At 47.8% G+C, this 17980-nt stretch overlaps 1 protein-coding gene across 1 annotated transcript in view; it reads right to left on the bottom strand.

Moving 5' to 3' along the window:
* The window catches only part of LOC134553834 (M1-specific T cell receptor alpha chain-like), a 225863-nt gene that overhangs the window by 161427 nt on the left and 46456 nt on the right, over positions 1-17980 (bottom strand). Inside the window, exon 3 of the mRNA XM_063403962.1 lies at positions 7965-7980. Within this exon, the coding sequence (XP_063260032.1) occupies positions 7965-7980 (16 nt within the window). The remainder of the gene's footprint in view (positions 1-7964; positions 7981-17980) is intronic.

A 17980-nucleotide genomic window follows, 5' to 3' on the forward strand; every position in this document is an offset into this window, starting at 1 on the left:
GAGTGTGACAGAGTGAGCAGCTGTGTGGGGCTGAGCTGCCTGATGGGCAGGGCAGTAGGTGCCCACAACCTTGTCCTGTTCAGTTCTGAATGTCCTCAAGAATGGAACTTTTGGAGTCTCAGGTATTTCAACAGTGTCAGATCCCCCTTCAACATTTTCTTCTCCATGCTAAACTAACCCAGATCTCTCCCAGGCTTTCCTTCTATGTCAGCTGTTCTCTTCCTTATCTTCATAGCCCTTCATTGCATTTGTTTCCCTCTGCCCATGTCCTTCCCAGGCCTGGGGGCCCAGGAGGGGACACAGTAGTCCCCAGTCTCAGCAGTGCTGAAAATTCCTGAAGAGGATTCGCCCCCAGTGAGCAAGGAGTCAGGTCAACATGCCAGGAGGCTGCATGGACAAAGCAGGCTGGGGGAAACATGGGCCAACTGCTGAAGAGGATGGGGACCAGGTGACTCAGGACATGGGACAGGGCTGAGATCCTGAATGCTTTATTCACCTCAGGCTTCAGCAGCCAGACCAGCCTTCAGGAATTCCATTTCCCAGAGTCCAGGGGGGAGGCTGGAACCACGTACATTTACCTTCGCACAATCCATGACACTGAGCCCTTCTCTAGTCCATAATAAAAGACTTTGTCCAGAAGGTTCCCAGGGAAATCAGTGCTGAAAGCACAACGGAATGAAGAATGCACAACATCCACTCTCTCCTCACCCACCTAGACCCTTTGTCTCACTGTATGATGGAGGCAGATTGTGGAAGCTTGCTAAGCCTCTCCCCTGGAGGGATGTCCCTTGAATGGAATGTGACAAGTTCATCTCAACCCTCTCCCAAGAGATTCCCCTTAGCTGAGGCTGTTCTCCCTGCTCATGGTGACATCCCATCATGCTCTGATATACCCATGTAGATTCTTTCTAACCCATTGGTCTTCTCCCTTTGGTACCACCCTCACTTTCCCCTGTAACTACCCCAGCTCCTGCTCAGCTCAAGAGGGAGCTGTCATCCCTGGCCCCCTTTGCAGGGTGCTGGATAATAAAGGCTATCCCTGTGGCATCACCACGCAGCGCGCCTGTCTCTGTCTGCGTGTCAGCCTGGGAGAACCTCGCAAGGCAGAGCTGAAATCACTGCTGAGAGCTGATCACTTGCAGCCTCTGGCTGCACCTTGCAGAGGTAGCCCAGTGGCCAGAGGACTGCCCAAGACCCCTGGAAGGCTGTCTCTTGTGAGACCTCACTCTTTGGGAAGGTTGTGGCATTCCAGGTTGGACCAACAGACCCCCAGCTGGCCATCATAGCTATAAATGTGGTTAAGCACAATTTCCACTTCCCAAAGCCATGCTGAGAGTCCCTGTGGAAAGAGGCCTGGCAGGCAAGGCAGGAGACCAAGGAAAGGTGAGACCCTGCTGGACAGGAGGCCAGGCAATGTGCACGAAACCTGCACTTCCCCAAACAGCCTGTGCAGTTCCCAGAACAGATCCTCCCGCACCATAAATGGGACCAGCCCTTCTACCACCCCTCCCTCCACTGCCTTTTAGTGCCACCAAGCCAGAGGGGTGTTTCCTGCACCTGCCACTGCCTGACAAGAGCCCCAGGGAGCAGCTGCTAGAAAGAAATGCTGAGAGATCTGTCTTCTCCATCTGTTGGTTTTAGGTCAACTCTGCTGGGGAGCTGCTCCAAAGTGACTCTGCTCCACAGTAATACGTTGCTGCATCCCCTTGCTTTACTGCCAGGATCTGCAGTGTGGTCCTGGAACTCTCCACTCTTCCCTTAAAGCGATCCTGGAAACCTTCTCCATATTTATCAGCCTCATTATAAATCCATTCCAGAGCACCCCGTGGATCCTGACGGTACCAGTACATAAAAAAAAATTTCATATCATCTTCCCTCATGATGCACTGGAGGGTGATTGAATTTCCCTCTTGCACAGTCATTTCCCTGGGCTGCTTCATGGTTGTTGCACCAGTGAGTGAGACTGCTGTAGAGAGCAAGAACAAATCATGATCACTCCAAGATTCAGCAAAGGTCAGGGCAATGCTGGTGGGGTTTGGAATGCCCCTGCACCAGCGGGAGGACAAAATGCTCCTCTTTGAAGGCAGCTGACACACATAGGAAGAGCTGGTAGCAGCTAGCAAGGCTCACGTGGAAGGAGACTCCATGTTTCCCTCCCTCCTTTTCCCTGTCTGACAGGAAACTTTATCTGATTTTCCCCAAAGCAGCAGGAAGGATTTGCACCATGGGTTGACAAATCCCTTTGTCCTTGCCTAGACAGCATGGTGAAGGACCCACTCTCCTGTCCCTGAACCTGCTCTGGATGAGGCCAGGGAAGACAGAGGCTGTCCCGGGCAATGGGCCTTGGTGCCTGTGCTGCCCTCCTGCAGCTGGTCTGTGCCCCAGGGGCCGCAGTGGCCCAGGAGCAGTGCCCAGTGCCAGGTCAAAGCGCTGGGCCCCAAGAGCTGAGGGCAGCAGGGAGGTGCCCTGCGTGTGCCCAGGCTGCAGAGGAGGCAGCTTGGACGGAGGTGCCGAGCTCCCAGGCACAGGAGGAGCAGGGCTGCTCTGGCCGTGCTGCACAGGCACGGCTGGGCAGCTGGAGCCGGGCACAGGTGCGGCTGCAAGCGCTCAGCACCGCTCCTGGAGCCGTGCAGAGCACAGGGCCACGCTCAGCTCCTGGGGCCAGCAGCCCTTGCCCTCACTTACCTACAATGGGCAAGAAGCCCATGCACAGGGCACTCCACATGGCCAGCCGCGCTCTGCCTGGCCTCTCTCCACCTTCTCTGTGCCTGCACAGCAGCTCTGCCCACACCTGCCCTGCCTGTGCCTCTGTCACTGCACTCAGGCCCAGTGACCCCTGCTGGTCCCTCCCTGTGTCTGTGACAGCACTGACGGGGAGAGGTGGGGCAGCAGGAGCAGAGCTTGAAGCTGTTGGTTCTCTCCTGGGCCTGTCTCACCCTGTGTGCTCCCCATCTTTCTTTTCAGCTCTCTCCATATTCACACTTTCTGTCATCCTCTGCAAGTCCCTCAGGCTTGGTTTGGACTGGGTCAGTGGGAACATGAAATTGGGGATATCCCATTCCTGAACCACAACAGCCTTGTTTGACACCCTGTGTGGGGCATGAAGGGTTGAGAGAAGAACAAATCTGCCCCGAGTGGGTTGGAAACAAATCTGATCTAAGCATGAGCTGTATGCGGTGTGGGGCCATGGGTGACAATGCTGGTTGGGCTGTTCCTGTGGCTGCAGTACCTAACCCTGTGTATGTTCCTGTAGGTGCTCCTCAGGATGATTTTGTGCGGTGCTGTGGGCACTGAGAAGGGGATTGGGAAGAGGACAGAAACTCTCAGCCTCTGGAGGTGATTCCTGTCAAGTGTTAGAGAAAGATATTCTCCCAAGGGTGATCTAGCAGTGTGCCCAAGCAGGTGGAACACCATGGCCACAGACTCTATTTGTCATCAAAATAAAACTGTATGAGTAAAATAGCTGTTAGAGTTGCCCACGTGAGGAAGGCTGGGGTGTCTCTGCTCTGTCTCCTTGCAGGTTATGTTTGTATACAGGGCACAAAAGATGAAGTGCTGTGATTGTAGGAGGCTTTGACATAGCCAGGAACCAAGGCCCTCCCTCCACACAGAAATCCCAGATTTGCTGTCTCTTTTCAAAGCTGTGCCTTGTAAAGACAGACATTCCCAGGGGTGCTGCACTCCCCTGTGCTGAGCAGTTTTGCAGGGGAAGATCAGGTTCCAAATACTTCAGTTCACACCATATCCACTGACTGAAATATAAGGGACAGGGAGAAAGACAATATGCCTTACAGTCACGTAATTAACCATCCTCCTAATGAGTTTCTGTTTACATTAGACCTAATTTTGTCAGGAACTTTTGAGCAATTCAGAACACAAAACTAAGAGGTTGGAGTATGCCCAGCAGATGCAGGAATATGATTATGACATTGCATTTTTAATGCTGTACAAGAAAAGAGAAGGATTCAGCAGTACAGAAAATTATTTAATATTGCCCATTCTCATGGAGTTCTTCATGACGCTTTCCTGTGTAAGCTCTCGGAAAGAGGTTGATTCTTTCAGGATGCTTTTAATGTTCTCTGCCACTGGAGAGAGCTCTCAGCATTTGGACTTGCTTGGCAGGACAGGTGTCAGATATCACACTCTATGTGTGACACTCACCAAGATGGAGGAAAAAAATAGGATGTGCTAGAGGTGAATTTTTCCCTCAAATTATTTAAAAAATGTAATTGAAGTTCCTGTTGTGGGTGGTCTTGTCACTGAAACTTGGAAAAAAGCAAACACTTTCCAACAACATTTTTTGGTGTTAGAGAATGAAGGCATTACTTTTTTCTGGCCAAGATGTTCAACAGAAATCATTTCATCCACACACTGCGTGGCTTATGCAGAGAAAATCCTTCCAACAAAAAACATTTTCACTAGATTTTTCTCCTAGAGCTGTAAAAGGAAATCCTTCCCATTGGGTCATGAGGTACAGAAAGGAGCCCCCTGCTTTCTAAACTCCTCCTCATGGGATGTGTGGATAGATCCAATCCTGCTCCAGACTTCACCAAGACTTTCTGACTGATGGATTATAACAGCACTAAATTATTGACCTTTCCCTCCTGTCCATCTGATTCCACTGGTTTTGCCTAAGAGAATATTCGCAAAATATAAATCTGCCTGAGACACTGGGAAAAGGTGAGGAATGCTTGAGAAAAAGGTTCTGGGTGTCATTGGAAAATCAGGATAAAAATGCTGGTGAATGGCTCCCCCTGATTTATGTCATGGTTTTAGAATGCACTAAATGACGATTTTCCTGCATTTGGATTTGCCATGCAAGTTTCACAGAGATTCTGCAAGGGCTCAGGGTCTTCTCTGGGGGTCTGCAGGGCCTCAGAGTCTGAGCTGAGCAAGCTGAGTGCAGCACACCTTGCTGTGTCCTCTGCAGAGGCTCTCTTGAAGCCAGCAGGAACTCAGCCAGGAGGAGAAAAGCCTTCTTTCCCCTGCAGGATGTGGTTAATTTGTTTTTTCAAAAGCAGGGCAGGGTTAATCCTGCCTGGTGAGACTGAGTCAGAAATGGTGACCACAGCATCCTGCCTGTAGCTTGTGAGAAGGGCCTGAGCTGGGGAAGGTTTGTGCTGGGCTCTGTTAGGTGAGAACCAAGTTGCTATGGGAAATATCACTCCATCAAACCATCCAACATTGTTTCCTGGTGGCCCCTTCCTCCTATCACTGAATGCAAAACAACAGCAGGGTTTCTTCTCTGCTGAGATGAGCCTTTTCCTCCCTCATGCCTTCTGCAAGGACTCTCCTAACTGAGGCTCTTGAATGTGCCAGAGACCCTTCCCTGCACAGAGACTGCAAAAGACAAATCCAGACAACAGGAAAGCTACATTTTCAAAGCCGTGTTTCGAATCCCTGTGGGCTTTAGGTGAGTTGGATTCCAGCAATCTCAATCTCAGCTTCAGAAGAAAAAGCACAGAAAACCCACAGCATGTTCTCCAAGTACAACTTTATTTTTGTCACTACTGCAGGAACCTAAAATGCAAAAGAGATATATTTGGGAGAAGATATACTGGCTTGATAAAGAAATGAAAGTTATCCAGATGAGTTGAATCACTTCAGATCCTACACAGATCTTCTCATCTGCTATACACACTTTTTTTTATTAAATCTAACCCAAAGCTAGAAATGACCACTACTGGCCTTGAATTCCCTCAGCAGTAATGCTCCAATTGCACAGGCAGGAACACAACATGCCAGGGAAAGGTGCTTTTAAAAGGCCAAGTATGTAGAGTGGCATTGGAATTTTCAAAGCTGTTGAAGCAGATTGGACACTTGTGTGCAAATGCCAGACGAGTGAGGAGATCTGCTTAGCAGGAGCATGAGGATAAATGCACTCTCCTCAGTTCTCAGAGGAGAGGAAACAGCAAAAGCATTTAAAACTCTCCAGTGTCAATCAGCTGGCCTGGCAGGAGTGATGAGTGATCAATGTCTTCAGGGGAAGGTGCTGCCTTGTGTCCTGGCTGGTTTCTGTCAGCAGCTCTGCCCTGCTTGTTCAAGCCCCTTGTGCTGCAGGTTCACATTCTTTGCTGCTCTTCTTTGGGTTCCACTTGCCTTCATTCCCCATGTCTTAAAGAGCAAAGGGAGGTTTAAACTACATTTAATGAAATTCAGCCCATGAACCACTCTTTGATAGCTGTGTGCTCCCTTACCTCAGGAAAGAAACAACTTGATACTCATGAGGGTGTTGAAGGCAATGCTCTTTACCAGCAGGACTCGCAAAGCCAACACAGCCATGGACAGCATGTTCACTCTGTGCCCTTCAGCATCTGCTCAGTGACCAGAAAAGAGGGGAGAGATCATGGTCCAGGTTTTGATGTGGTGACCTTGGCAGAAAGTGGGAAAAACCACAGGTGACAGGTTAAGGGAAAGGAAGAGCAGCAAAGGAACAGACAGTAGAGAACATGGCAACAACAGGAGAGCCCAGGGTCTGTCTCCAGTGCCTTTTGTCTTCCTGGGCTTGTGTGTAACTGCAGGAGCTACCTTGGAACAGCAGCTTGTGTGTGCTGAATATGTTGTGTTCTCCCCTGGAGAAAATACATTTCCTTGCCTTTATGCCCCAAAGAGCAATGTAACTTGCCAACCTGTTTGGGTGACTCACCTCGTGCTGAGGCCTCTGTGCTGTTGCAAACCCTCTCACTGGCCCCTGTTCCTCGTTCTTCAGCCTCCTCTTCTGTAGTGTGAAAAAGAAAAGGCATTTTAAACTATATCCATAGTTTATATCTATCATATATCTACAGGATTAAAGAATTGTTCATGTCGCATTTCCTGTAGGACCTTGAGGGATGTTGGGGCCCAGATGATCAGTCATTAATTCCATCATTAATTTTAGGAGACAATTTCTCCATGTAGTTGCAGGAAACAAGAATTCATGCACTCTTTTTGTTTTCATTTGAATGACCTTCAGGACTACAAAAACTGACCCACAAGATATAACCATTTATTTAGTTAAAACAGCCTCACAACACACCTGATCTTTAACATTTTCCAGCTTTTGGAAAGGCTGTTCCAGCTGGAGCTGCAGCAGTTTTGCTGCTACAGGATAACATATTTATTCATAAGGAAATTCACATTTTGAACAAACAGATCATGTCTTCCCTCTTCTTTGCAAAATAAGGTCTCCCCAAGTAATTAAATAGTGGAACCCATTTCTTTCAGATGCTTTGAAACATCTTTCAGCTCTCCCTGCTGAAATACCAACTGTGTCTCTCATTCCTGCTGGCTGCCCAGGGCAATGGTGTCAGGAGGAGAACACAAAGCCCCACAGGCCACTGTCTCCAGACACAGGTGACAGCTGTGCCACCAAACCCTACCTGGCTGGGTTGTTATTGTGCTGTTGTCGAATTTGGCCGTGCAGGTCACCTCTGTGTCTTTTGTCACATTGACCACTTTGATTGCATTGTACAACCCCTCTGGTGTCAAAATGGACGTGCTCTGTTTATATACGACCTCCTTAGAGGGCATCTCCAAGCTGATGTCCTTTGTAAGGAAGTTCCTTGCCAAACAAGCTGCTTTCCCCTTGCTGCCACCTTCTTCGAATTTCTTGGATTTCATCACAATGACTTGAGGGACAGAATTGTTTTGAATGTCTGGAAAGAAAAGCATGGTTTGGAAAGAATTGATTTTACTGCAGGTTTGCCCAAGTGCTTAACAACTGAAAATTCAGATATACTCCAGCTGTGACAAGTTTGTAACGTTGCCATTTACTATCTTTTATGTCATTATTCTTTGTCAATAGAGGTACAATTAAAAAAAGAAAATTTCTTGAACTCACATCCAGCTGTCTTACAAGAAAACTATTGGTGTCAAAAGAATTTAGCAGCCTACAAATCATAATGGTACCGTGCTGTCTTTTTCAAAATAAATACCTTTGCCTTTAGATCGTGTCATTTATGGGAATCAATGGCGATCGCAAAAACCAATACCAGGACTTAACTCAGATTAACAGTTTGAATTCAAGTAAAAACATGGAACTGAACAAAAACATCCAGCAGCCTTCCTTGCCAGAAAGGGCTCAGCTTATGAAAGGCTGACACATCCACAATGATCCTGAGGGGTCTCTTGGGTAAAGAGAGGTGCATTAGAGGTTTCATTTTGCATGGTGTCTGCCTTGAAGTCAGGTCACGCCATCCCTCAGGTCTAACATTTTGTTCATCCCAGAGTACTGATGGAAGTTTGATCAAGGGGCTCTGATTTTACACCCTTTCCCCATCAGTCCTATGCCACTGCTGTGAGGATCTGAGGTGAAAGCCAAAGGGTGCTCAGCCAGAACTTCATGCGATGGCTCTCCTGATCAAACAGGCAGAACCACACACTTGTCCACACCTACAGCAACCAGACACCCAAGAGAAATCCAACATTTCCTTCCCAGGTGTTGTACCATGGTTGGCCAGAGCCTGTCAGTCCTGTGCATTCTGTGTTCTCTAAGAAGACCTTGAAAGGCTTTTCATGTGGGCTCCTCTCCAGGCTTTCCCAACAGACACAATACAAACAAGCTGCTTCTCTGCAATAACCCCCTGGGCTAGACCATCAGCAAGAAATCATGTACACAGTGCAATTGTAGTTCAGAGAGCAGAGGATTTCTTTTATCTGACCCCAGAAGCCTCACCTGAGTCCCGCTACTTTGGATTACCAGACAATAGAGCCATGAATTCCTGCCACTGCTTGGTTCTGGAAGGGATTTGTGTTTTATGTTCTGACAATTTATTTGGACAGAAAGTTGTACTTCCTTACTTTAGTCTTATAAAGTCACAGGAGGATCTCTATATTACAGAAATTAATGGGTCTTAACATTCTCAAAGAATGTCTAGTCTGGAATAATCCAATCTGACCCAAAATGAAGCCCTTCTCTGTCCTTAACAGGGTCCTGAACAGAATATGCCTGGAGTATTCCACACAGACACTAATGGTTGCTATTTTATGTCGTTTTGATTTGGGGAATTTGCAAAAGATTGAATAATTAAGTATTTGTGCTCTAAAAACTTTAAAAGACATATTAGTAGCTCCCAAAGGTATTCAAAACCAAAACGGGGAGGTTTCTCACATCTTTGAAGTTTTGCCTTCCACTTATTCCGTATGTCAGCAGATTCAGAGGGACTTTGATACTTAATGCTCAACATTTTTTACTGTCCAACAGAATCCCAGAGTCTCTGTGCAGCTCTGAAAATATCCTGTCTTTAGAAAAACACTGAAGGGCATGGAAAGAAGAGGTCTTTCTCCAGAAAGTAATCTTTGTATTCCTTTACCCGTTTGGAATTGGAAGTGCACAAGATTGTTCCTAAATACACATTTATTCACATGCAACTTATCCTACAGATATGGACAGGTACTAGGCAGCACCCAGGGCTGCCCATGTCTTTGTGGAAGGAGAGCAGGAGTAAAATAACATGGGGTGTTCCTGCAGCACTTTGAAGACGTGCAAACCTCTGAAAGAGCAGCAACAATTCCTGAGGGATGCACCTGAATCTTTATGATAACACAGATCAACATCACAAATCACTTTGCCACCCAAACATTCACATTCCCATAGAAAAGCTTGGAGTGACATTCATCTTCATCATACATCATGGAATTCCAAATAAAGATAGAATTAACTAAGGCTTCTTATAATCCCTGCTCACCACACTGGTCTTTTCAGAACCCACAGGACTTGAGAGACAATTATCTTTCATTCCAGGTACTCTTGGATATGAAGCACTTGTGAGAATTTAAGCCCAAGGCTGTTTAACCTCCTTCCTCCTCTGTCCGCAGGGCAGTGGAATTACTTACGTGGGGACACTGTGAGTGTGGTGCCAGTGTCAAACCAGAACTTCTCCAACCAGGCAGTTACAGATCTGTCTCCAAACTCCTCACCACTGTCAGCTCTTCACTGAGCTCTGCATTCCTGCCCCAAGTCAGCCAGTGGAAGTCCACTGGGGAACTGGATGCTTGACAGGAGATTGGAGCCAGAGTGCTGCCCAAACTGGGAATCCATTATCCCATGCTAAGTAGTGCCCTGCTGGTGTTTGGGGATCATGGGATAATGGTGCTATGCAGAGTGAGCCCAGTTGTTGCTGGGAAACCTTCCTGAGCAGGTCCAAGCTGAGGATTTGGCTTGAAAGCCTGGCTGGAGAGCGAGTGCACTCAAGGCATTACTGCAGCTGAAAAATCTTTCAGTGAACCCAAACCACAAAACTTTTTTCGCCACCCCTTACCTTCCTTTTAAAGGATATTTTACAAATAAAGAAATGTCACTTACTTGGTATAACTGTGAGAATTGTCCCTGGTCCAAATACAAGCTTTTCTCGCTCCACACTGCGACGATCTATTACAATAATTCCCTCTTTCCTCATGGTGTCCAAAAGTGTTGTAAAAACAGTCGATAAAAAGCCAGATAAAAGTCCTAATTATCCATGGTTGCAAGTCCATGAGAGTATCCAGAGGTACATTTACTCCCAAAACTGGAAAGCAAAAAAATTAATTGAATAGTTCAAAGATTTCAGTTAGCTTGACTGAGTATAGAATTTTCAAATTCTCCCTTTCTTCCATTTTTAGAATCCCTATGAGCTCTTTTATCTTTCCAGGATAAAAGACAATATAGAAAGAATCCTCTATTTGTCTTTTTAATCATTACAGTCACCCATCTCCTTTCTTTCCCAAAATAACTCACCTTTTTTCCTTTTTTTTTGTTTTTGTACAGGTCTCTATGCTGTTTATATCATTGTGCTACTTCGGCCCCGAACACAGTGATATATTTCATAGCAAAAACTGTCTCTGTTCCACTACACAGAATTTTGGATTGTACAGGCAGTCACGTGACTTCTTCAGTGGTTTGAGACCCAACGTACCACATGAAGAAACACTGTGTGGCTTTCAAGGAAGGATGATAAATAATATCAGAAAGGTGGAGTTGTAAGTGAGGACTTGGGGATTACATGACACCTCTGAAAAGTCTGAGGGAGTTAAGTTGCATACAAAGCAGAGAAAGAATCTGTACTTCTTGTGTTAGTTCAAAGAATTTCTTACAGTGCAGTCTACACCCCTTCTCTTCCTTGTGGGTACTCACAATAGTGCGATAGGAGTCCTGTGACACAGCAGGGTGGCTCTGGGGATGTTGGGAAGAATGGATTAAAAGCAGAAGACTCAGGAGGATCATAAATTGATCAATCAACCTTCCAGATGGAAATTATCCTTGATAGTCCAAGGTGAACTGCATCCAGGGATTCTCTATCCTGGACCCAGTTTAGATACCAGTGTCTCTTTTTTGTCTCTGCCTGGCTGTTGCTGAGGGATTCCCCTGGGTTAGCAAGGCCACAAAAATAAATGTACTCTTTCTGAATTTATTGCTGAACTCGCTGCTGTCTGTGCTGCCTCATACAAGTGGTGGTGGCTGACCTAGTTTGAAAGATGAATGTCTGCCAAGGAAGGAAGGAACCTCCCTTGGAATGGAGAATATGACCCCCTTTGCTCCAAATTATTATAACTTTGAAATTATGGGGCTTTCAGGCAAAGATATAGGAAAAGGAATAACAGTCCTTTAGCAGTATGTGTATGTCTAAGAACTGAAACAAACACCAGCAGCAGCAGCAGCAAACAGCCCCAGACACGCAGTCCCGGCCGTCTCCGGGCCGCAGGCGCTTTCCCCTTTGGTGCAGTTCCGGTCACAGCCAGCAGGGGGCGCTGGTGGCTCCCGGCCGGGCAGGGCGGGTGCGCTGATTGCCCCGAGCCTGCAGGGGGCGCTGTGGCGCGGGCTCGGCTTTGTCTCTGCGTGTGGGTAATGGCGGGTGGGCCGGCAGGAGAGATGGAGAAGGGGCTCCCTTTAAAAATCCACAGGGCAGATGATCTGGGGGGGCTTCTCTAGGTAGTGAAACGAGCTCTAGCAGGAACCTTCAAACAGCAGGCTGTAACAAAAGATGTGAGCACACCTGGGGTGGCAAACCAAGGTCTAGGAGAAACTCTGAAACTTCATCAGGAGCCTTAGGGATCTGAGCGAACAAGGCCTGTTGAGTTAAAGTGTTGCAAAAATCCCTGAAGCAGTGGCAAACAAGAGTGGGGCTGTTACCCACCTACAGAGATGCAGCTGAGCGCCACAGTGCCCCCTGCAGGCTCGGGGCAATCAGCGCACCCGCCCTGCCCGGCCGGGAGCCACCAGCGCCCCCTGCTGGCTGTGACCGGAACTGCACCAAAGGGGAAAGCGCCTGCGGCCCGGAGACGGCCGGGACTGCGTGTCTGGGGCTGTTTGCTGCTGCTGCTGTTTGTTTGTTTGAGGAGTTAGATATACACATAATAGTAAAGAACTGTTATTCCTTTTCTTATATCTTTGCCTGAAAGCCCCATAATTTCAAAGTTATAATAATTTGGAGCAAAGAGAGTCATATTCTCCATTCCAAGGGAGGTTCCTACCTTCCTTGGCGGGCACCTGTCTTTCTAACCAAGACAAATGGATTGCTCAAGTCAGACTGAATCTGATCTTAAATGCTTTCAGGTTTGCAGCCGATACAATTTCTTGGGGCAATCTATTTCATCACTGTAAAAAACAAAACAAAACAAAACCAAAAACACCACCTTCCATGTATCTTGTCTGAATCTGTCATCCTTTTATGTAAAACTGTCATCCCTCACCCCATCACACAATACAGCCTGTGTTAAAAAGTCTTTTCCCATCATTTTTAAGCCTTCTTTGTTTAAAAGAAGCCTTTTTCAGTTTTACCCTTTCTGTAATCCTGTGAAAAAGACTCAGTCACAGGTCCATTCACATCCCTACAGGAGATATTTGCGTCAGGCACAGGAGGAAACTTCCTTTGCAATGTCTGTAAGTTCCTTGCCATGGGAGGACACTTAGAGCCAAATTACCAAGAAAAGTTACTTTTTTATAATTTAGCTGAACACATGGCCTTGGAAAGAAGGGGCAGACCAAGCATTCTTATTTGACTGGCCTAGTGGCTGCTTCCTAGAGCTTGACAAGTCTATTGCTGGCCACAGCTTGTTAATGTAGGCAGCAATCCTGGGCAGAGTAGATTGGAGGAAATTCAATGGAGAAATGATGACTAGAAGCTCTTTCTTTCTCACTTGCAGAAACCAGAGGCCAGCGCTGGAGGACTGCAAGGGATTCATGACACAAATTTCCCTGCCAGCAATTTCCTGTCTGCACTAAATGCACTCAGATCTCCTAGGCTTTCCTTATATGTCAGCTGTTCACTTCCTTGTTTTCATGGTCCTTCACTGCATTTGTTTCCCTCTGTCCATGTCCTTCCCAGGCCTGGGGGCCCAGGAGGGGACACAGTAGTCCCCAGTCTCAGCAGTGCTGAGCTGAAGAGGATTCCTCCCCAGTGAGCAAGGAGTCAGGTCAACATGCCAGGAGGCTGAAGGGACAAACGAGGCTGGGGGAAACATGGGCCCACTGCTGAAGAGGATGGGGACCAGGTGACTCAGGACATGGGACAGGGCTGAGATCCTGAATGCTTTATTCACCTCAGGCTTCAGCAGCCAGACCAGCCTTCAGGAATTCCATTTCCCAGAGTCCAGAGGGAGAGGATGGAGCACACAATATTTACTCCTGAAAAAAACATGGAACTGAGCTGTTTTCTAGTCCATAATAAAATACTTTGTCCAAAATATTCCCAGGGAAGTCAATGCTGAGAGCACAACTGAAAAAAGAACACACAACATCCACCTTCTTCTCATCCACCAGGACACTTTATCTCACTGTAGAATGCTGTCAACAGGGCTAAGCAAGATTCCCATTTCCCAAAGCCATGCTGAGTGTCCCTGAGGAAGGAGGGCCAGCAGATAACCCTGATGTGCATAGTTAGAACCATGGCAGTGCAGGTGGTGTCAAGTGATGGTGGAGCAGATATTGATCCTACAGCCTACAGACTTCCCCACCCAGAAGCAGCTGGATATGTCCTGAGCAGCTCTGAGACTTCATGCAGGGCCCACGTTGGAGCCAGCTCCTGACAGGCACTGTGGTCTCATGGAAGAAGTAGCCCATGTCATAGCAGCTTTTCTGTGACAACCTGCAGTACCCACCCTGCAGCAGCCAATTCCTGATGGACTGCAATGTGAACTTGAGACACACACTGCAGGAGTTTGTGAAGAACTGCAGTCAATGCAAAGAGCCAATATTGAAATATTCCTGGAGAAATATTTCCTCTGGGGTGGACTCAACACTCTGGAGGAGGAGAAGGGCAGGAGAAGGAAGAAGTGGCAGAGAACATGTGCAGTTACCTGATAGCTGCATTTCCCATTCTTGTGCAAGGATTGGGTGGATGAGAGATTTTTCCATGGGTCTTTTTTTTCCACATTATCCTACTCTGGTTTCATTCACAAAAAATTAAATTAATTTCTCCAAGTCCACGTATTTGTCCATGCTGGCACTCCTGTGACATGTCCCTGTCTTTACCTCAACCTGCAAGCCTCAATTGCATAATTTTCCCCCTGTCTGATTGAGGGGTAGGGGCACTGAGACAGCAGCTGGCTGAGCACCTGCAGGACAACCAAAGTCAACTCACCACCTTTTCTCAACTCCTTCTTCCTGATCAGATGCTCTGTAGCAGCCACCCAGAGCAATGTCATCCCTGCTGATCTGGCTTTCATAAACAGCCTGCGTGGCTCCATCCACCACAGCACTCTGGAAGCTACAGCAACACATCTCCATCATCCCAAGGCTCTGCAGCCAAGGCACAGAGAAGAAATGAGGCCGTGCTGGACAGGCGCCCAGGCAACGGGCACTAAACCTGCACTTCCCCAAACAGCCTGTGCAGTTCCCAGAACAGATCCTCCTGCACCATAAATGGGACCAGCCCTTCTACCATACCTCCCTCCACTGATTTTTAATGCCACCAAGCCAGAGAGATGTTTCCTGTACCTGCCACTGCCTGACAAGGAGCAGCTGCTAGAAGGAAATGCTGACAGATCTGTCTTCCCCATCTTCTGGTTTTAGGTTGACTGTGCTGCAGAGCTGCTCCACAGTGATTCTTGCTCCACAGTAATACATGGCTGCATCACCTTGCTCTACTGCAACGATCTGCAGTGTGGTGAAATCTCTCCCCGTGAGTATCACAAAATTTTCTTCATAACCTTGTCCATAGATATCACCCTGCCTGTAAGAAAGTTGGAGAGAGCCACTTGGGCCCTGACGGTACCAGTAAATTAGGAAGATGATCATACTGCTCCTATTATCTACGGTCAAGCTGCACTCGAGGGTGACTGCATTTCCCTCTCGCACAATCTCTTCCCTGGGATGCTGGTCCACGGTCACCTGCCCAGTGACTGCTGCAGAGAATAAGAACAAGCCACAGTCACTCCAAGATTCAGCAAAAGTCAGGGCAATGCTGGTGAGATCTTGAAATTGAACTGGATCAGTGGGAAGACAAAATGCTCCTCTTTAAAGGCAGCTAACACACATAGGAAGAGCTGGTAGCAGCTAGCAAGGCTCACAAGGAAGGAGACTCCACAGTTCCCTCCCTCCTTTTCCCTGACACACAGGAAGCTTTGTCTGATTGTCCCCAAAGTAGCAGGAAGGATTTGCACCATGGGTTGACAAATCCCTTTGTCCTTGCCTAGACAGCATGGTGAAGGACACACTCTCCTGTCCCTGAACCTGCTCTGGATGAGGCCAGGGAAGACAGAGGCTGTCCCAGGCAATGGGCCTTGGTGCCTGTGCTGCCATCCTGCAGCTGGTCTGTGCCCCAGGGGCCGCAGTGGCCCAGGAGCAGTGCCCAGTGCCAGGGCAAAGCGCTGGGCCCCAAGAGCTGAGGGCAGCAGGGAGGTGCCCTGCGTGTGCCCAGGCTGCAGAGGAGGCAGCTTGGACGGAGGTGCCGAGCTCCCAGGCACAGGAGGAGCAGGGCTGCTCTGGCCGTGCTGCACAGGCACGGCTGGGCAGCTGGAGCCGGGCACAGGTGCGGCTGCAAGCGCTCAGCACCGCTCCTGGAGCCGTGCAGAGCACAGGGCCACGCTCAGCTCCTGGGGCCAGCAGCCCTTGCCCTCACTTACCTACAATGGGCAAGAAGCCCACGCACAGGGCACTCCACATGGCCAGCCGCGCTCTGCCTGGCCTCTCTCCACCTTCTCTGTGCCTGCACAGCAGCTCTGCCCACACCTGCCCTGCCTGTGCCTCTGTCACTGCACTCAGGCCCAGTGACCCCTGCTGGTCCCTCCCTGTGTCTGTGACAGCACTGACGGGGAGAGGTGGGGCAGCAGGAGCAGAGCTTGAAGCTGTTGGTTCTCTCCTGGGCCTGTCTCACCCTGTGTGCTCCCCATCTTTCTTTTCAGCTCTCTCCATATTCACACTTTCTGTCATCCTCTGCAAGTCCCTCAGGCTTGGTTTGGTCTGGGTCAGTGGGAACATGAAATTTGTATATCCCATTCCTAAACCACAACAGCCTTATTTGGCACTCAGTGTGGGGTGTGAAGAGTTGAGAAAAGAACAGATCTGCCCCGAGTGGGTTGGAAACAAATCTGATCTAATCATGAGTTGTATGAGGTCTTGGGCCATGGGTGACAATGCTGGTGGGGCTGTTCCTGTGGCTGCTGTGTATGTTCCTGTAGGAGCTCCTCATTATGATGAGATGCCTACGTGAGGAAGGCTGGGGTGTCTCTGCTCTGTCTCCTTGCAGGTTATGTTTGTATACAGGGCACAAAAGATGAAGTGCTGTGATTGTGGGAGGCTTTGGCATAGCCAGGAACCAAGGCCGTCCCTCCACACAGAAATCCCAGATTTGCTGTCTCTTTTCAAAGCTGTGCCTTGTAAAGACAGACATCCCCAGGGATGCTGCGCTCCCCTGTCCTGAGCAGTTTTCCAGGGGAAGATCAGGTTCCCAATACTTCAGTTCACACCATATCCACTGACTGAAATATAAGGGACAGGGAGAAAGACAAACTGAGTTACAGTCACGTAATTAACCATCCTCCTAATGAGTTTCTGTTTACATTAGACCTAATTTTGTCAGGAACTTTTTAGCATCTTGGAACACAAAACAAAGAGATCGGAGTATGTCCAGCAGATGCAGGAATATGATTATGACAGTGCATTTTTAATGCTGTATAAGAAAACAGAAGGATTCAGCAGAACAGAAAGCTATTTATTATTGCCCATTCTCATGGGATTCTTCCTGACGCTTTCCTGTGTAAGCTCTCGGAAAGAGGTTGATTCTTTCAGGATGCTTTTAATGTTTCTGCCGCTGGAGAGAGCTCTCAGCATTTGGACTTGCTTGGCAGGACAGGTGTCAGATACCACAATCCATGTGTGAGACTCATGAAGAGGGAGGAAAAAAAAATAGGATGTGCTAGAGGTGAAATTTTCCTCAAATTATTTAAAAAATGTAATTGAAGTTCCTGTTGTGGGTGGTCTTGTCACTGAAACTTGGAAAAAAGCAAACACTTTCCAACAACATTTTTTGGTGTTAGAAAATGAAGGCATTACTTTATTCTGGCCAAGATGTTCAACAGAAATCATTTCATCCACACACTGCGTGGCTTATGCAGAGAAAATCCTTCCAACAAAAAACATTTTCACTAGAGTTTTCCCCTAGAGCTGTAAAAGGAAATCCTTCCCATTGGGTCATGAGGTACAGAAAGGAGCCCCTTGCTTTCTAAACTCCTTCACAGAGGAGGTGTGGATGGATCCAATCCTGCTCCAGACTTCACCAAGACTTTCTAACTGATGTATTATAACAGTACTAAATTATTGACCTTTCCCTCCTGTCCATCTGATTCCACTGGTTTTGCCTAAGGGAGTATTCGCAAAAAATAAACCTGCCTGAGACATTAGGAAAAAGTGAGGAGTGCTTGAGAAAAAGGTTCTGGGTGTCATTGGAAAATCAGGATAAAAATGCTGGTGAACGGCTCCCTCTGATTTATGTCATGGTTTTAGAATGCACTAAATGAGGATTTTCCTGCATTTGGATTTGCCATGCAAATTTCACAGAACTTCTGCAAGGGCTCAGGGTCTTCTCTG

This window comes from Prinia subflava, chromosome 8 (genome assembly GCF_021018805.1).
Source record: "Prinia subflava isolate CZ2003 ecotype Zambia chromosome 8, Cam_Psub_1.2, whole genome shotgun sequence".
Lineage (NCBI taxonomy): Eukaryota > Metazoa > Chordata > Aves > Passeriformes > Cisticolidae > Prinia > Prinia subflava.